Raw genomic sequence first — 21438 nt, forward strand, 5'->3', positions numbered from 1 at the left:
TGCTGGAGAATTGAAACTGTTTCCAAGTGGGAGTTTTTTAGGCCACTGTGACATTCTCAGCTTGTGGTGTACAAATATAAAAGCCTGTTTGTATTATGTGTTAAATATGGGTTTTATTTAATTTAAGCATCATTGTCTATTTTCATGTATATCATTATTTTATTTTAGAATTTGTGTATCATTGGTGGTGGCTCAGTGGTTAGCACTGACCAATAGTGGTTTTTGTGTCTTGTATTCGAGTGAAACAACTTCTGGGGTCCGTTCTTCGTATGTGGATTACTCAATTAGCTGGATTTGGATATTGACGATTTGACACGATCCAGGATCGTTTCGTTCTTCAAAGCTGATCCGAGAGTTGTTGTCATATCAACAGTTCTGCTAGGTCAAACCTGATCGGGAGCAGGTTCAATTCATATAAACAGGATTAGATCGGCTCAGTTCAAGCAAAGATAATACAAAGTATGTTCTGAATTCTGATATTTTCTTACAGTAGTAGTTATATACACTTGGGAAAATGGTACATATTTTTTAACTATATATATAAAGTTATAGTTATTAATAAAATAAATTAAGTTATACATGTAAGGCTTGAAGCTTACGCTGCTATTCTGAACCAATAATCGGAAACAGGAAGCAGTTGAAGGATGGCGTGTTTAAATCCATTATTTATCTGACTCCATTGTAATTAATCTCACTCCATTAAAGTTGTTATCATCATTGATAAAGAGAAAGAATCTCTACGTCTTAAAGCAGGCAAAGTTGTTTATTAAGTTACATGATCAAATATACAGACAGTAGAATGAAACAAACTAACATACTGTATAAAGAAATTAGCTGTAACATATGCACTGCTGAGCAACAAAGACAGTGAAACTGCCTTTGTTAGCATATGAGGCTACGCACTGGTGTGCGGGAGATGCAGAGTAAAAGCCATTCTCCCAGATCAACAGTTACCTTTCCCTATTATACCCTGAGCAAAGCATTGTCAAACATGAGTGAAAACCAACCCCCAAAACCAGCTGAACATGAGAACAAAGTTGAAGAGATGAAGTGGGGGAGAAGTACATTAACATACTCTCCTCAGGCCATGACCCAACAATAGTAAATATATTGTAGATTGAAACACAATTAATCAATGTCTCTGTTGATTTCATCACTACAACACTGAAGTCATAAACTGTCAAATGACACCAAACATGACAAAGTTATCTGAAAGAAGAACACAAGCAGATGAATTGTGTATGGTGAAGAGCACATGGTTGCTGTAAGCAAATGGCAGAGATGTGTATCGGAGCTGTGAGGAACTCTGCCTCACCAGGAGGACCCATCCCATGCTTGGAATGTCTCAGTAGTCCTTCATTAGCATAGAAGGAAAATATATATAATATTTTCTCAGCTTACAGTCCCCTCTCAGGTTCATTGGACCTCAGAAATTATAAAAGGTCCACATGTGACCTCAAATAAAAGCTGAGAAGAGTAATCCAGTGTCTCCTTTGGCAGAGCAGTGCAGACTGATGATGATCATTGTCAATGACGCTCAGAAGATATGCACACAGAACACCTTTTCCTGTCAGGTGTAGGCATAGTCAGATAATCACATGGGGACACTTGTCAGGATGTCTTGTCTGGATCCTAATGTCCATTTCACAAGATGTATGTCCGTCTCTGGCTTAGGAAGCCAAGTAAACTCTGATATCTGTGGGATTTAGTATATCTTGTGGAGGGCGTCTTCAATTCTCCAGTGTTTGTGTTCCACACTGAAGCTGCCTTTACCTTCATGCACAGAAAATGATTTGCAAAGGAGAGCAACCCATGAAAACTGAAAGAGGCATTCATTGACGATGTATAACTGGTGACAGAACAGCAAAAGAATAACCATGGCAATGAGAAGAAAAACATATCTGCAAAACTGGCATATGAGGTTATATGGCAATATAAGCATGTAGTAGTTCAAATATCAATATAATGGCATTTCAAATTAAAACTCAATGTCCGAAGACAAAATAAATGACACAATTGAATGTTTGCTCAGAATATAATGAAGGGAAAGTAACAACATGATAGGGATTATAATCTTTCTGATGTTTAGAAAGAAAGCAAATAAAAATAAAATAAAAACAATTTGGTTGATTATAAAGTGTCCAAATTAACCATATGAGTTGATATATCTGATTCAAGAGTAGATGAAAAAGTTGTGAAAAACAAGACAAATAAATGAGACTTCTGGAAAGATTTAAATATTGTAATAAATGTTGATTCCAAACCCCTCTCTGATAGCAGGAGCACCAACAATATAAATGAATATGGTGTAAAAACAAAAATGGGACTTTTAATGTTTCTGGAAAAATTTACGTGTCTTTGAAAAAGTCCACCAGTAATGAATTCAAACCCCTCTCTGATAGTAGGAGCATCATTTAAAAAAACATAAAAGACACCGTTAATGTTTCTGAAAATATTTGTCTTTATCAAAAGTTTGGATGATTTCAGGACTTGCTTTTATAGTAAGAGTATAATATAATTAATGTGATCAAATTCAGAAATTTAAAAAAATTGCCTTGGTGATGACTTAACTGTAAAAATAAAATTGATCTAAAAAGGTTAAAATGTCTCAAATGGAAATATCATGAAAGTCAATTCAGTTATTGAAAACAAAAATTGCTGTGAGCGCATAAAAAAGATTCAAAAAGGTAAAAAGCAAAATGGTCTAGATGAACAAAAAATGAATGGAACTTTTCTGTATTGGAAAGCACACAGTTGATGTAGGGCTTTCCAATATGAAAATATTTCAGTTAAAAAGGAGAGTTTAATTTGACTATGTGTAGGGAGACAAATGGTATTGTTTATGTGACTGTATTTAACTGTGTTAATGTGTTGGTGTGACCATGCTCCAACCAAAGGTAACAAAAGTTACTATTTACAATTGTGATGCAAATTTGGTCCTGTTGTTTTAACAGGAAGCCCTTGAAATGTAAGATGGGGTTGTGATCGGGCTTAAAGATCCACACCTTGGTTTGTTATTAGAGCATGGTAAAAAGGACAAGTGCATTGATGCTGAATCCTGCTGGAAGGAAAGCATTTTCATTTTAATGCAATTGTGAATAACACTGTAGCCAGGTGGCAAGTTTTGTGCTCCTGTTTTATGGTTCAGCTATAGCTATATGGAAAATAGCAGAGCGGTCCACTTATAGGAGACAATCAAATCCAACATTAACACAGTTCACTAGATATTGTTTAACAATTCTAGTAGTCTATGTATACATGTAGTAGTACAAACAACTATTGTGTGTTTATGAGGAAGGCTGCATGTTTAACACAATCACAGGTTTAAAAATGCAAAAAGGATCAGTGCAGTCAGGGTGTAATAATATTAGGTTATTTTTATTGAGCTGTTAGCCCACTAGCAAATGATGCTAATAGCTGGAGACCTTGCATAGCCATATTTGTCAACTCAGTAATAGTTTTACTTGAAGTTGAATTTTGGCTGCTTCTAGAGTGTTGTTCTGTGTCCTTAGATTGAGACTGTCTACGTCTCAGGAAATAGGGCGGAGGTCTGCCTCTGTTCAGAGACCAACACTTTTGTTCAGTGTGGCCCATTTTTAAACAGGAACAACAGAATCGATCTTGTTTCTTGCAAGGTATTTTGCTAGATTGTCTAATAGCTTTAACATCTTCATGACACCCTGATGCTGCTAATTCACTATGCATTTGTCTGCGTGACTCGACCTTTGTTCCCCAGTTCACAATGTCTTCAAATGTGTTTTTTGGAGGACTAGCACCAGCCATGAGCGCTTTCTGAATGTGGGGCCCTGCATGTTCAACCAGTAATCCCAAAAGAATTGGATTGTTGCGTGTAACATCATCTATGCCAGAATATTCTTCAAAAAGTTCAAACAAATCTTCGGCATATGTCTCAAACGATTCTGCAATATTCTGTTTCCGGTTGTAAATCAACTCCCATTCAGCAGGGCTTTTACCACGCAGGTCACAAAGGCAGAGTTTTAGTCTGTTCAAGATCTCACTCTCAGACTCATTGGGGTGTATTGGCTGTATAATTGTGCCTTCAATTAAGACTTGTGGGGCCTTATAGATCAGAACATTTGGAATTGAGGTGAAAACAATTTGCCAAATGTCTTTTGGTTCGAGTTAAAATGCATATTTGTGCCTAACAACTCGCCTCCACCATGGTTGGAAGGGCCCTTTAAGAGGGAATGGTCCAATCTCTGCTTTAAATGAGTTACATTCATGAACTGTTAAAGCACGTTGAATGTTTGTCTCTGTGCCGTTTGGGTGTTTCATAACCTTTAAAGCTGAAACAGGCACCTTTTGCAGAGATATATCATCAGCTTTCTCCGATTCTGAAGTCATAAGCTTGGTAGCTTTTGTGTTTCTGACAGGCATTAGTTTTTGCACAATCAATTTGTTTTTCAAATCTTCAATTATGTCCATGTATTTCTCACATCTTTTAGCCAAGGCTACTTGGTCTTCTAGTAGTTTGTCTAGCTGTGATTGGAGATGTTCAATTTTTTCCTGCGACTTTTGTGCTTCAGAATCTGCTGTGACCAGTTGTTCAGTTTTATCCTTTAAATTTGCAAATACCTTTTTTAGGTTATTGCGTATGCTCGAGGCATTCAGGTAATTTAAAGCCTCAATGATTTCTTTGTGTTTACATTTCTTTTGTTTGATGCCCACTGTTTTCCACCATATGGAAATGTCCTCACTAGTAGCGTCCAAATCGAGGCCTTTTCTAGTGAGTTTGTACAGTACAGGCTCAACATTTTCAGTCCATAATGTAAACAGATCATATTCGTTATAAGTATTCCACTCCATATTGGAGGACATTTACTTGGATTTCACAGTGAGAGTACTTGGATTATTTTGTTACTTCTAATTCCTGTTTCATACAATTCATGCAAATGGAGACTTTCCCTACCATGCCATGAAGCAATGAAAACAGACTTACCCACTCTGTGGTTAGAAGTTCAGCTTTAATCCACTCAGAAGAGTTCTCATTCTGAAGACCATCGTGTGTCCAAGAGTAAAATAATCCATTACCAGGATAAGCAAAGAAGATGTTGATACAAAAAGTATCTTGCGATTAAAACTCGCCAAAATTATATCGCGTCGGGGTCACCAAATTGTAAGGCTTGAAGCTTACGCTGCTATTCTGAACCAATAATCGGAAACAGGAAGCAGTTGAAGGATGGCGTGTTTAAATCCATTATTTATCTGACTCCATTGTAATTAATCTCACTCCATTAAAGTTGTTATCATCATTGATAAAGAGAAAGAATCTCTACGTCTTAAAGCAGGCAAAGTTGTTTATTAAGTTACATGATCAAATATACAGACAGTAGAATGAAACAAACTAACATACTGTATAAAGAAATTAGCTGTAACATATGCACTGCTGAGCAACAAAGACAGTGAAACTGCCTTTGTTAGCATATGAGGCTACGCACTGGTGTGCGGGAGATGCAGAGTAAAAGCCATTCTCCCAGATCAACAGTTACCTTTCCCTATTATACCCTGAGCAAAGCATTGTCAAACATGAGTGAAAACCAACCCCCAAAACCAGCTGAACATGAGAACAAAGTTGAAGAGATGAAGTGGGGGAGAAGTACATTAACATACTCTCCTCAGGCCATGACCCAACAATAGTAAATATATTGTAGATTGAAACACAATTAATCAATGTCTCTGTTGATTTCATCACTACAACACTGAAGTCATAAACTGTCAAATGACACCAAACATGACAAAGTTATCTGAAAGAAGAACACAAGCAGATGAATTGTGTATGGTGAAGAGCACATGGTTGCTGTAAGCAAATGGCAGAGATGTGTATCGGAGCTGTGAGGAACTCTGCCTCACCAGGAGGACCCATCCCATGCTTGGAATGTCTCAGTAGTCCTTCATTAGCATAGAAGGAAAATATATATAATATTTTCTCAGCTTACATACATATTAATAAAACTTATGCAATCTGCACCCTCGAAATGAAAGTACAAAGACTGCCACCTGGTGGTGCAAAGAGAAAACTTATTGAATTGAACGCTTTAGATCGCTTTAATACAAATTTTGTAAGATAGAAATGCAGAATATGGGATTTTTTTTAAAAGCAATAATACATTTATGCAGTCATAAACATGTTTTGACAGTTAATAGTGATTTGATGCTTCACAATAGTTGCAGACGCCTTTACCAATATCAAAATGCTTTTGTAAACAACCAGTTATTCTTTACACCGATTAAAAAACGGCTACTATAATATAGACAATATTTTCTAAATGTAGAACTAAATACACTGATTTGCATTTAAATACATGATGAATACTCTTGACACATGAAAGTGTAAAGCCTGCAGCTCACAACAAATGTGGAAGGTTATTGCGTGTCATATTTAACAAACGGTTTACTGCTAATCTGATGTAATTTTGCTCACATGGATAATTGAATATTAATCAGATGATGTCATTACGCTGCTGTGCCGTCAGCCAATCGCTGCATAGCTAATCATGATTTCGAGGATCGATAGATCTGTCCTTCACAACACACGCAGCGATCTCAGATCAGTTTATTCAGACATTCTAATCTGATTCGCGAACTTGTTTGAAGAACCAAATTAGCGAGAGATCAGTTATCGAGATGAAAAGATCCAGGATCTGCCAAATCATCTTAGATCATTTAAGCGAGGTACTAAGAACGGACCCCAGGATGGGGAAAGTCTGGGGCGGGACTTAATTTTGTCCATGGAGAACTGATTGGATGAAATCTATGAGGCATGAGGTGACCCCGCCCTCACCCCAGTATACACCAATCAGAGAAAAAACAAGAGATGTGACGTCTGATATTCCTATATTTTTATGAATTGCCTTTTTTATAGTAGTAATATTATGATGGACGTGGAGTGGTTAGCACTGTCGCCTCACACCCAGAAGCTTGCTGGTTTGAGTCCCGGCTGGGTCAGTTGGCATTTCCGTGTGGAGTTTGCATGTTCTCCCCATGTTGGCGTGGGTTTCCTCCAGGTGCTCCGGTTTCCCTCACAGTCCAAACACATGCGCTATAGGTGAATTGAATAAGCTAAATTAGCTGTAGTGTATGAGTATCTGTGTGAATGAGAAAGTACGGGTGTTTCCTAGTACTGGGTTGCAGCTGGAAGGGCATCCGGTGTGTAAAACATATTCTTTAATAGTTGTCAGTTCATTTCGCTGTGGTGACGTCTAAAATAGAGACTAAGCCGAAGGAAAAAGAACTTATGTTACATGTTTTTTATTTTGTATGTGTATGTGTGTGTGTTTGTGTGCTATTACAAGTATTATATCAGTGGTTCTCAAACTTATTTCACCAACTACCTCCTCAGAAAAAGTCTCTCCAAGTACCACCATAATGACCAGTATTGAAATACAGAGTAGCGTATTAGGCTAAATTAAGCAGCTACAGCTCTGCACAGTTAAAAAATGTGACAGATTAATTCCTATTGTTATGAATATTTATTATTGTCAGCCACTTTTAACATTAATAATAGCTTAAACATTAACTAAAACATTAAAAATAAACAAAACATCAACGTGTGCTTTTGAAAATTAATTAAAAATAGCACTGTTCTAAAAGTAAACAGAAAACTGCTTTGCTTAAATGTAAAGTATTAAAGGTGCTGTAGGTGATCTTCCACAATGCTAACAGCTTAGCATAAATCTCTGAATCACAGTCCCTCCCCTGCTGTCTAGAGCCAAGAACCCTCTCTCATGTGTTAAAAGCGACTAGTGCTTATCCGGCGGCGTGCAAGCCAAACTGACATGCTATTTTAGAGCAAATATTTAGAGTTGCATGGCAAACAATATAGGGAGAGACTAAGCAGAACAGCGGTATTTACTTGTGTTTTGTTGTTAAACTAATACAAATCTACATCATCAATGCTGTAAAAGGACCTTATGAAACTGTAAATAGTCTTATCAATCTTTCATCGAAAGATTTTAGTAGCTGAACAACACTTCTGTGCAGATAACCCCTTTGTAACAACAACATTTAACGTTACATCAGCTTTGCGTGAAGCTAAAACAGTTTTAAAACAGAACATTACCTGTCTAAGAGAAATCCTTCAGACATGGTGTCATCCTTTCTCCGGCGTGCAAAGGTAACTCCAATATTGATTCAGGTTTTTAAAAAGTTTTAAAAAGTGCACTCGGGTGCTCTCTCTCATGAACGTGTGGCGGTCAGCGGAGGTGCGTACAAACGGCTGCGCAGTTGTTCAAATCTGCATTGGCTGACAGACAGATTGGGCTACTTATCGGAATTATGAGAGATGTCGAGACATTTTTTTGTTTTATGCCCTACCTAAAATATAAAAATACATATAAACACATTTAGATCATTTGCTTTAATCATTACTATTGGACTGTGAAGACACTTTCAACCAGCACAACAAAAATGCTTCTGAAGACAATCACCTACTGCACCTTTAACATATAGTAGCCTATTCATCAAAACCTGTAAATGTTCTTTGAACCTCATAAATGTCATCATATTCATTTATAAACTCATTTTGATACATTTTGAAATATATGGTATGTTATATATGACTTATTTGTATATCTTTGAAATCTAAACATTAACTTGTATTTTAAATATATGATTTATTTTTACTTATTTAAATTAGAAATCAGATCTGCTTGTTAGAGTAGGCTTTGTGTGTCAGAAAAGTGATTAAACTATAACTGTCAACATTGGGATATAAAGATACGGCATACGCCCCCAACAACCATTACAAATATAGGAAAGAAATTAGCTTCAAATGATAGAATACATAACAAACATTAACAAACTGAAAAAAATAAAAGGTTAAGCCTACTAAAATCCATTTACTGATCACATCTGTGTTATCGTATGCTTTAAGTGTTCATTTTTTTATTTTAATTATTCAGCGATTCCTCCACGTACCACAGTTTGAGAACCACAGTATTTTATTATATTATATGTCAGCTTTTGACCAGTTTTTGTTATTAAGTTGCAGTTTCTCATTCAGTTTTCCCTCTTTTCCCTACAGATATTTCATCATCTGTGTCAGTACCTGATGATAAATGGCTGTCCACACTTGAAAGCACTCGCTGGCTGGACTATACCAGGTATAAACATTCATGAGCATAAATCCTGACCAGTTAAATCAAAGATCACACTATTTGGAGTCAGAATAAATCAAACTTTCTATCGTCTGTTCATGATAACGTGTTTGATGTGCTGGTGTATCCACAGGTGCTGTCTAAGGAAAGCGGCAGAGGTGTGTTGTTTGCTGCGAGCAGGACACATGACTGTTGTTCTACAAGGTTAGTGTCGCACTGATCATTAACAGCAGCTCTGAACTTCACACCCTTCAGTCTTTACTGTTTACACACACACTGTGAGAACTTCACCGATTAATATAACCTTTGGCCTTTCGGTTTGCACAACCAATCACATGATTAGAACCGTTTTTGACTGAAATTAATACTTTTATTATGCAGGAGTACATTCAAATGTTTAAAAGGGATTGTTTAGATGGGTGTCACGATCGCCTCACAGCAAGCAGGTCGCTGGTTTGAGCTCTGGCTGGGTCAGTTGGCATATCTGTGTGCACTTTGCATGTTCTCCCCATGTTTTCTCCGGGTGCTCCAATTTCCCCCAGAGTCCAAAGACTTGCGCTATTGCTGAATTAAATAAACTGAATTAGCCGTAGTGTATGCGTGTGAAAGAGTGTGTGTATAGGTGTTTACCAGTTCTGGGTTGCAGCTGGAAGGTCATCTGCTGCATAAAAATAAAGCATAAAAAACAAGCATACTGTATATCTCAAAGACAATAATACAGCATCAGAATTATGAATAGTTGTATTCTGATGTCTTTACTTTACTGTGCATTAATGACCTGGGCCCGGTTTTTCAAAAGTAATCCACTAGGATTTTGGATGAGGGATTGGATCAAATCTTGAAAATGTTTTTTAAAAGAAAAAACGGATTACATAATTGGATTAGATCACGTAATCCAATCTTGGTTTTGATCCGGTTCAAACCTTTAGTTTGGGTTTTTCAGACCTTTTTTGTAGGATTTGGATCACTTTGATCCAAAAAACCTGGATTAAACTGATCCCATCAGACGGGTGGATTCAGCGTGGATTTCATGCTCAAAATGTAATGAAAACTTAAAAAAATGTATCAAGTAATACTATTTGGATCATGCAGTATCTTACAAGATATCCTGTTTATTCATAAGGTTTTAAATTTAATTGTTCATCCGTCAGTCTACTGATTAGGTAGGCTTTAACGTATTCAGCCTTTCAGTATAGGCATACAGCAAAGTAGAAAGAGTTTGGCCTCATAAAATAATCCCCCAATCAGCTGTCAAATATTGAGCAAAAACAGAAAAAATTTATTCTGTCACTAATTGATATATATATATATATATATATATATATATATATATATATATATATATATATATATATATATATATATATATATATATATATATATATGTATATATTACTGCATTTTTATTTGCTATTAAGTCTTATGTTCTGTATTATGTTTGCTATGGACTTATTTACAGTTTTGTTTTTTAAAATAGATCTAAATACCATTGAAATGGATCTGAATCCTGTGCAAATTTTGACCAAGAATCTTTAGAAAACATAGTTTAACCTAAATAAGGCTGTGGTTTGAAACAATAGGATTCCATCTCATTTTAATGACACTCTCTGAGCAGAATTTAAAACACACCACAGTTTTGATTTATTTTTTTCCAACCCATAAAGCAACAAATAGCGACATCTGGCAGTGCCCTGCAATTCTTTAAATTCTCATTTGGTTTTACAGTCCTCTAAAACGTTTGTTTCTCCCCACGTGACCCGTATCTGCCCTCCAATGAACATCAATATTCAGTGTGTCTTGACAAGCAGTGAGTAAGTTGAGGAATGAGTTTCTCCGAAGAGCCTGAAGCCCACATCTATCACTGCCGAACCTGTTCACCACATGTGAACTGAGCAGAGCTGCAGACTCCTCCACGAGAGGGCCATCAAAACCCCACACACTCTTTAAAACCAGATGCTGCAGGCTAAATCTGTTAATGTACATGGCAAAAAACTTTTATTTATTTAGTTTATTTTCATTGTAATCTTTTTAATGTAAAGAAAATATCTTAAATAGACATTTGAATTTTCTTTCTTTTGGCAGACTTCATGAATTTGTTTCCTTATTATACAATTACGATACATATTTTAAGTTATTCTCATAGTAAGTGTTTTTCTCCTGCACTGAATCATAAATCAGCTCTTACAATAAACTTCACACTTTTATTCACGTCTGTATTCTTTTTACCGAGTGAATTGATCAAGCATAATTTTTCTGATTATATACAACACTTTATTCTACATAAATAAATAAATAAATTCGGGAGTAATTATAATAAAAAAAGCATTTCCAAAATCCCCTTTATCCAAAATAAATAAAAAAAAATTAAACCTGACTTTTATCAGATGTTATTTTGAGAAATGTATGCACATTAGTACATTCTTAAAATTGTGGCTAGTAGTTTTCCAACATTACAACAGCCACTCGCCATTTACACTAGCCACAATTTTGTTGTTGGGAAAATATATTTTATATGCATAAATATGACTTTGACATGCTAAAATTACTCGATTTAGATTTTGTGGGATGTCCACATGGCTCCTTATTCAGTTGACTTTTTGTGTATGTTGTGTATGAGCTTGCTCAGTGAGCATGAGCACGTGTCATGGTTTCATAGTGTTGTATTACAATTAATTTTTATTTAACATCACTTTTAGGAGCTCAAAGGATTTACCAAATTTATCTCTATAACCACACTAAAAATAAATAAATAAATAAATAATTCAGGGGGACTAATAATTCTGACTTCAACTGTATATATAAAAATTGTATTTATATTATTAGTGTTGGGCAAAGATTAATCACGATTAATTGCATTCAAAATAAAAGTTAGTTTTGACATAATAGATGTACAAACAAATCTATACAAAACAATTTTGTTACGTAGATATTTCAGTGTATATATAATTTATGCATACATGTGTGTATTTATACATACAAAAAAAATATATACATACTATGTCGGCACGATAACCCAGTGGTTAGGACTTCCTTAGTACCAGAAGACTTACCGAGTACTCCGAAATACCAGCTTGTGGACCTTTCCCGATCCCACACCCCCTCTCTCTCTCCCACTTCACTGACTGTGATGTCAAAATATTTGTATATATGTATTTTTTTTTTCAAATGCTAGTTTTGACATCACAGTTCGTGAAAGGGGAGGGGGGGGTGGGATAGGGAAAGGTCAAAAGGCATGCACTATAGGTGGATTGAATAAACAAAATTGGCCATGGTGTATGTGTGTGGTTGCAAGAGTGTATGGGTGTTTCACAGTGTTGGGTTGCTGCTGGAAGGTCATCTGCTACGTAAAACATATGCTGGATAAATTGGTGGTTCATTCCACTGTGGCGACCTCTGATTAACAAAGGGACTGAGCCGAAGGAAAATTAATGAATGAATAATTGTGTGTGAATGAGTGTGTATGGGTGTTTCCCAGTACTGGATTGCAGCCGAAAGGGCATTCGCTATGTAAAGCATATGCTGGAGAAGTTGGCGGTTTATTCCGCTGTAGTGACCTCTGATGAATAAAGGGACTAAGCCTAAGAGAATGAATGAATGAATATATAGTACACGCTTATATTATGTCAAAACAAACTTTTATTTTGTACATGATTAGTCACAATTAATTTTTGCTCAGCACTATATATTATATAGTAAATGCTAACACTTTGCGAGTAAAAAAAATATATATAGAAGGAAAATAAAAGGATTACCCATGGCTCCTGGCAATACATTGATGAGGTCTTGTGAAGTGAAGGATTCGTCTGCGCTAGAAACTCAAGCTCATCTGCAGCCTTGTTTTCAGATGATGTATTGTTTTTTCCTCTGTGTTTCCTCAGAGCCGGAGGACCGGGACATGAACTGTGTGGTCTGCAGTTTGGTTCAGGTGATGTGTGATCCTCACTGCCGGACCGTGGCTGGATTTCAGGGCCTGGTTCAGAAAGAGTGGATCACTGCCGGACACAAGTTCCTCAGCCGGATCAACTACCACCGCGAGAGTGATAAAGAGGAGGTAAAAGAGAAAGATTCGCTTGCACACTTTCTGGTTATTTTCATCACGTTACATTAACAAGCCTATTTGCATTAATATATAGAAACGGATTGCTCAATGGTTAGCACTGATGCCTCACTGTAAGAAGATCAATGGTTCGGGTGCTCCGGTTTCCCCCGCAGTCCAAAGACATGCGTTATAAATGAACTGGGTGAACTAAATTAGCTATAGTGTATGATTGTGTGAGAATGTAAGTGTGTATGGGTGTTTCCCAGTACTGGGTTGCAGCAGGAAGTGCATTCGCTGTGTAAAACACATGCTGGAATAGGGCAGTAAAGGGTGATGAAACATTAAAACACATTTTTTGAGCTGTTGACAGTCGTATATGTGTCCCACACTGCTAAAAACACTTTTAGGACACTTATATTTCACTAAAAAGTGTAAATTGGTTGTTTTTGCGTTATTTCAAGCAAATTCGTACTTCCGGTTTGAAACAAATTTTTGAAGCTGCGTCACGACTATGAGATAATAGTGTTGTATTCCAGCATGCAGACTGGGAGTCTGTGCCAGAGTGTGTCTTATTACGTCTTACAGTGTGATGCATTTATGCATGAGTAAGGCTTGGTTCAAACCAATCAGCGCGCTCTATTGTGCAACTTCATTAATATTCATTACTGTCACAATGTTTAGACGACAGAGACGCAACGTTGTGTTGGCAAAACAAGCGTGAAGTGTTGCTTTTATAGTTTGCTGCAGTTAAGTTTTGTTTTCATTTTCTCTCTGTGAGAGCTCAGCTGGAGTAACGCGTGGAATACAATGAGCGCGACGCTCGACAACAATAACTTACGTGTCTAAGGAGGATTATTGTTTACCTGAGAGCTGTTCTCATCTGCAAATACTGAGATCCGGATTCGCTTGTAGTGTCCTCTTAATAAAGACGCGGCTCTAGTTGCTGGTGATTGTCCTGTCTCTACAGATTTGGTAAGTGAGCGACCAGTGCTCTTTGTTTATTCAGTTTGTTCGTATCGAGTGTAAACATGTTAGCACTACAACCAAACTTTAACCTCGTGTAGGATTTTTACCGCATTTTGTGACCGGAATAACACACACGGCTTTCTGACACTACTTGCCATGTGCATCTAAGTTTCCGGGAAATGCTGAGTTTTTTTTTCTCTCATTCGCCATGCGGTATCAAACATTGCATGAAAAATACACGCTTAAAGCAGTTCCTCGAATCAAATATCTAGTTTGTCGCGAGGGGCATGAATGAATTTCCTGAATCAAAGAGCCAAACTGCAGTTAAAGTCCACCGTTTAATAATTTGGCAAATAATTCGACTACAGATGTCCATGTAAACACAGTCACTTTGTCCCTTGTGTGTGTGTGTTTTGACTCTGAGTCTGAAAATTAACGCGCCCAAATAGACACTCCCACACCAAGTCTCTTTTCTTCCTCCGACACTCCCCCCTAAACAGAGCTGGACGCGCCCACTTTTTGGACTTTATCCAAAGTAGAGGTGTGAAAACACCCTGCTGAAACAAGGGGGTTTCATGGCCCTTTAATAAATAAGGAACATTAGTGAATTTAGCCAAAAATGACACCTGATGCCTAAAAGTGTTTTCTAAATGAGCTGTTTCATTTGCCTATATCAACATTTCTGGAACAGTTGCTTGTTGATACTTCACTTTTGGTTTGCATTCACAGTAAGAGTCTTGTTTGAGTGTATAGTGTGATGCACCTTGCTCTCCGGCAGGCCCCTGTGTTCCTGCTGTTCCTGGACTGCGTGTGGCAGCTGTGGGCTCAGTATCCCGCTCGATTCCAGCTCACTGAGGACTATCTGCTGGCTCTGCATGACAGCGTCCATCTTCCGCTCTTCAGCAGCTTCCTGGCCAACAGTCAGAGAGAGAGATGTCGGCGTTCTCAGGTATGCACATCACACACGGATAAGCACAAAGAGGATGCGGCTGTTTACTGTGGCTTGTGTTTTGACTGGTGTGGCTTGTTTTAAGGGGGTCGTCTTAAAATAAAGCATCATAAGTTTGGATTGTATATATTCTTTATGCTCAACAGACCATTCCAAATATTGAAAGCAGTAAAGAAATAGGGATATTTTTTGTTTGAAACTGAAAGCATTGAATTTATTTTATTACAAAAGATTTTCATTTCAAATAAAGGCTCTCCATCAAATAATCCGAAATTTAGAAATCATGGTTTCTGCAAAATACCATAACCTTTTTTTCAGCATTGTTGATAATAACATATGTTTCTTAGACATAACATTAGCATATTACAAAGAGCATGATGGGTTTAATTATCCTGAAAATTCAGCTTTGCAAAGCAGGCATGAACATTTTGCAATATCCTATTCATTCATTTTCCTTCGGCTTAGTCTCTTATTTATCAATTCAATTCAATTCAGTTCAGCTTTATTTGTATAGCGCTTTTACAATGTAGATTATGTCAAAGCAGCTTCACATAAATGGTCATAGTAACTAGATCAGGGTAGTTCAGTTTTTAGTGTTTAAGTTCAGTTCAGTTTAGTTCAGTTCAGTGTGGTTTGAAGTCATTACTGAGAGTTCCAACACTGAAGAGCAAATTCATCGATGAGTAGCTTTTCAGATCCTGAACCATGCAAGCCAGTGGCGACAGCAGAGAGGGAAAAAAAAACTTCACCAATAGGAGAGGGAAGAAAAAAAACCTTGAGAGAACCAGATTCAGTTCGGCACGACCATTTTAATTTCTCCGCTGGCCAAAAGTCTTGTGCAGAGCTGCAGTCTCAGCAGTGGAGGCTGGAAGCTGGCCTCAGCGAAAACTCGTCTGTCCCTGGAGCATCACTGGAATCAGTCTCATGCTCTCCACTCCCCCCTGACCAACAGCGCAGCAGCAGCTCAGGATACGGCCTGGTCCCGGATATAGACACCTTGGGATCATCTCGTCGCTGGTCTTGGGTCCAATCAGTGTCTCCGCATAATCTGAGGACCTCGGGATGAGTATCCCCAGGTGGAAATGGAGAATAAAGAGAATAATTAGCGTTGCTGCTGTTCATAGTGTATCTAAACAAGATGTAGAAACTTGTGTGGAAACCCGCTAAGTGATGCATTGAGTGTATGCTTTACTAAACAGATAGGTCTTTAATCTAGTTTTGAACTGAGAGACATTATCAGGAAGGCTATTCCAGGCTATTATCAGGGGTCACCACAGCAGAATGAACCACCAACTTATCAAGCAAATGTTTTACGCAGCGAATGCCCTTTCAGCTGCAACCCAGTACTAAGAAACACACGCACTCGTACACTACGGCCAATTTAGTTCATCCAATTCACCTATAGCGCAGGTCATTGGACTTTAGGGGAAACTGAAGCACCTGGAGGAAACCCACACCAGCCAGGACTGGAACCATAGACCTTTTTTCTAAATCCACAAAATTACTGTTTTATAAATGCAGATTTGTTGAGCATAGGAGTGTAAAAAATGTTTTAAATCTTCGTGACCTCAAATATTTGAATGCAAGTTAAATAAAGGATCAAAAAGTATTTATACTGAATTATTGTTTTAGGAACAATTCATGGAGTGATGTGAAATTAGCTATGAGACAACATCAGTTTTTAAGCAGATGTGACAGTAAAATACTATTTATAAATATGATTTAATTATTGTATCATGAAATCTGTATTTAATTCATTAAAAATAAACATTTGATTATCTTTCTTACTTAAAGTCGTTATTTAATTACTGTAATTATTTTGCACATCCTTAAAACTTTGGTTGTTGTTTGAAATATTTTTTTATGAAATCTGAATGATAACTGGGCGTCACGGTAGCTCAGTGGTTAGCACTATCACCTCACAGCAAGATGGTTGCTGGTTCAAATCCCAGCTGGACCAGTTGGCATTTTTTGTGTGGAGTTTGCATGTTTTTCTGTGTTGGCATGGGTTTCCTCTGGGTGCTCTGGTTTCCTTCACAGTTCAAAGACATGCACTATAGGTGAATTGGATGAGCTAAATTGTGTGTGTGTGTGTGTGTGTGTGTGTGTGTGTGTGTGTCTGTGTATGACTGTGAGAGTGTATGGGTGTTTCCCAGTACTGGGTTGCTGCTGGAAGGGCATCCGCTGTGTACAACATATAACGGAATGGTTGGTGGTTCATTCTGCTGTGGCAACCCCTGATAAATAAGGGACTAAGCCAAAGGAGAATAAATGAATGAATGATATCTGTCTGTTGCGTAGAATAATATCCATTTAAAGGGCACCTATTTTTTTTATTTTTTACAAGATGTACAATAAGTCTCTGATGTCCCTAGAGTGCATGTGTGTAGTGTCAGCTCAAAATACCACACAAGTAATTTTGTATAACTCCTTGAGAAAACTGCCCCTTTTAAGCTTTGATCCAAATAGGGTAAATGCAGAAGCATGCGGAAGGACTTTTAATTTGTCAGTAACCCGGGTTAAGCACTTTTAGTCAACTGCATGCCATTGCAAAACCGGCGCGTTTAATGTCTGTTTTCTTTAAAAATCAACAATCTTCACTGCCTGATTGATATACAATAGAAAGTGGGTCTCAAGAAGCACTGCATTAAATTACATTTCGAACATTTATTTTACTCCAGCATTTCCAATGGTGTCTGTTTAGTGACTGTCGCTTTAAATTCAAATAAGATTGTGCTCTTTTCAAGGGAAAGGGCGGAGCTACAAATGCCTGTGCATCACCAAAGTGGCAGATTCAAAAGCGGGACTAACCTGTGTGGAAATGTCAATAGAAGTGTCTCAGAAGGAGGCAGTCAATGGAGACTAGTGTTCATTTATGCACCCTAAAACTCCACATTTCTCATGGATCTTTGTTGCAGACATGATCTTCAGCATGTACAGTGTGAAAACTCTAATGGCGGATGACTGCTTCTCACTCAGAGCTGTCTATGCTAATGAAGGAGAGATCATCACTAGTGGGCGGGGCTTTCCCCCACTGATGACACATACAAAGGGAGAATGTCAATCAAAATGTTTCTGCAGACTGTTTTTCTGAAGTGTGATTATAAAATATAGAATTAATACATTTTTACTAGTATAAGCTGGTTATATTCACACACTGTTGCCACACAACTGTGTTTAAACTCCTTATAAAAGTGACTTTTGCATAACAGCATGCATCTAAATAAAAAAACACTATAAAAGAATCATAACACAACTCCTTTTGAATTAGTTTAATCCAAGCCTGGTCAAGAGAAATGTTTAATAATTTATATATTTTTTTTTTCACCCAAACGTTTTTTAGATTAGTGGCGTCTTTTAGCAGCCAAAACACACATGAAGTCTAAGCTGTTTTTGGTTATTTCCTGCAGCATCTTCCGCAGAGCTACACCCCAGTGAACGGCCTGAGAGATGTGCCCATGAGCGTCCCAGAAGAGCCCGTGGATCCTCCGTTCCCCCCGGTGTGGGACTGGGCTCTGCAGTACAGCAGTCAGAGACGAGCCCGCTTCACACAGCCCATATCACAGCCCACCTGCCCTCCACCCGTCCTCAACGGCAACCTCAACACCAACCTGGAGCGCAGCTGGGTAACATATATCTGCTATGATACTGATGTTTAAATAATTGAAAACGGAAATTCATTATAAAACATTTTTATACAACTTTTCATAGCTTTCAGAGTATTTTACTTCCATAAAGAGAAATGTGCAGGCAACATGCATGGTTTTGGAACATTTTCATGCTTAAAAAAGTTTCAAATGTTCCAAAACAAAATGATTACGTGTGTTTCATGTGATAACGGCTGCAAAGTTGTTTTGTTCTGTACATTTAAACTATGCATGAACCGGAAGCTGCGAGTGTTTTTTGTTTCGTTTTGTGGCACAGTTTTTAAAGAAATGGAGTATTAAATGAAACAACAGTGGGCGTGGCTTTTTTTCTACTGCAAGCTGATTGGATGTTGGAAAGTTGCCATTTAATTCAGAAAGATTGAGAAAAAGGGGTTTGGGGAGAGTTATTACAGACGAACAGACTCCTCCTCCTCACCATTTCTGTTTGTTGTCAAAACTGACAGTTGGGGGGGAGGGGGGCATAATTAAGTATGGCCACGCCCAGTACCTCAGACAGATATAATCTAATGAATTTAACTAAAAACAAACAGGAAGTGCATTTTCAGATTTAAATTAAAGATTACAAGGGAAAACGTTTTGTTTTTCTTAATGACATGCAATGTGCGCAAACTAGCAATGTGAGCTAACAATAAATATGGTAGTTTTGATTTTGTGTACTTTAACATAACATGATCATATTTTTTGCACATATATTCAAGTAAACAATACTACCGTATTGAAAAACTAAAGTTTGATGTATGATTATTTAAACATATTTCCAAAAAATAATGATCTTGTTATGCTCCAAAAAGTCCAAAACAACAGGCTCTTTTTTAACAATCTAGGCGCAAAGTCTAAAGTGCATGGTACAAAAAGTATTAAGGCCGTGTCTGCATTCACTTTTGTTATTTTAAGGATGGAATTAATTTGCTTTGCGCCCTGGCACATGGTCTAACATGGTTGTGCTTATTCTCTTAATGATTTCTGGGTGTGTTTTGAGCATATCGTGCATTAAACCAATCAGAGTCTCATCTCCCATTCCATTTTTAAGGCAGTTGTGTCCCAAAATAGCGCATTTGGTATTTACATTGCAGACTTTGTAAGTGAAAAAACTGAACGCTTCACTTGCGAGAAAACAGTTAAACAGAGCATCTGCAGTGCGAGGATAAAGAATGAGCCTCCTCCATTCGGCCTCTTTACTTTCTCTTTACTTTACTTTTACTCTTTACTCCTTTACTTTCATGGATAAAGGAAACGGTCAAAAAAACCAAACAAACGTCCTATTCTTATGTCCTAAATAGTGATGCATACGTCTCCAAAACCCGACAGGTGGACAAATCTAAACTAGTTTTTATTAAAACAAATATAAATCAGCATATAATAAATAATGCTGCTAATAATAATAACATTTTTACAAAAGCAAGTTGTCATGAATAAACTGAGGAAAAAAAACAGAGATGAGGTATGGGGGCAGTGGTTTTTATAAGGCGCACAGCTGATGCACTCTGCGCTGGACTTTAGACCTTTTTTAAGTTGGTCAATTGCACAGTCTATTTCAGTTGCTCAAAATAGCAATGCGCAAACAACGCTCCTTAACACACCTCAATTCTAGACCAGCACACCCATGAGTCCACAAAGCGTGTATGATAGAGCCCAACATGTTTCATGTGTTTAGCAGTTGTTTCACATGTGATTTTAACATGTGATTTCACATGCAAAGCTCTTGTGGTTTGCATACATACATGGAAAGATTCTTTTAAGATCAAGTTTCAAATGTTCCAAGACCAGTTGTTCCTCGTTTCAAGTGTCTCATGTGTGATTTTAACACGCAATTAAACATGCAAAGCTCATGTGCTTTTTCTGTAAGTTTGTATGATTATCTGAACACAAAAAATCTAAAGAATCAACTCTCTGATTTTAATCAAAAATGCTGTTTTATGTTCGCTTCAGGCATTACATTTTTATTATCATTTGAATGCAAGTTTCATTGAGATCTTCAAGGAAAATCACATCTTTGTCAAACACTTTCAGATTAGATTCTAAATTTTTATCAAACAAATAAATCGAGCAGGGCATCAGCAGCGGTTAGCACTGTCGCCTCCCAGCAAGAAGGTTGCTGGTTGGAGTCCTGGCTGGGTCAGTTGGCATTTCTGTGTGGAGTTTGCATGTTCTCCCTGTGTTGGTGTGGGTTGGTTTTCCTTCAGGTGCTCCGTTTTCCCCCACAGTCCAAAGACTCATGCACTATAGTTGAGTTGGCTAAGCTAAATTGTCTGTAGTGTATGTGTGTGAATGAAAGTATATGTATGTTTCCCAGTGATGGGTGGCCAAATTTATTTTTTATTTATTCTTGGCCACATTTTTTAAAATATTGATGAATTTTTGATGTAATTTATCATTCATTTTCCTTCGCCTTAGTCTCTATTTCAGAGGTCGCCACAGCGGAATGAACCGCCAACTATTCCTGCATATGTTTTACGCAGCAGATGCCCTTCCATTCACAACCCAGTACTCGGATAGACTCATACATGCTCACATTGTAAGCAGGAACTATATTGAGTTGGGACTCCACTATACAGCAGAGGAATGAATTATCATCTAATAGACATTGCTTGTGTCAAGTTAATGATCATGGATTTATATTGCTGCGCTGCCCTAGATGGCTGGAAATCAAAAGGGAGGCTCTTTAAAAAATGAGGCCGACTAACAAACCTGTGCCAAAAA

At 37.5% G+C, this 21438-nt stretch overlaps 2 protein-coding genes across 6 annotated transcripts in view; both read left to right on the plus strand.

The window, feature by feature from the left end:
• The window catches only part of LOC147840416 (uncharacterized), a 976031-nt gene that overhangs the window by 171198 nt on the left and 783395 nt on the right, over window positions 1-21438 (plus strand). The gene's annotated exons all lie outside the window — the stretch shown is intronic.
• mtmr11 (myotubularin related protein 11) overlaps window positions 1-21438 on the plus strand; it is a 94082-nt gene that overhangs the window by 61945 nt on the left and 10699 nt on the right. For all 5 annotated transcript variants that reach the window (XR_015510179.1, XR_015510180.1, XR_015510181.1 and 2 more), the window contains 5 exon segments: window positions 9044-9122; window positions 9250-9320; window positions 12995-13167; window positions 14900-15070; window positions 18481-18696. Coding sequence is in view for 2 of the 5 variants with exons in the window: in XM_087284993.1 (XP_087141119.1) it covers window positions 9044-9122; window positions 9250-9320; window positions 12995-13167; window positions 14900-15070; window positions 18481-18696 (710 nt within the window). In the remaining 3 variants the exon portion in view is untranslated.

This window comes from Danio rerio, chromosome 16, assembly GCF_052040795.2.
Source record: "Danio rerio strain M-AB ecotype USA chromosome 16, GRCz13ab, whole genome shotgun sequence".
In the NCBI taxonomy this organism is placed as follows: Eukaryota; Metazoa; Chordata; class Actinopteri; order Cypriniformes; family Danionidae; genus Danio; species Danio rerio.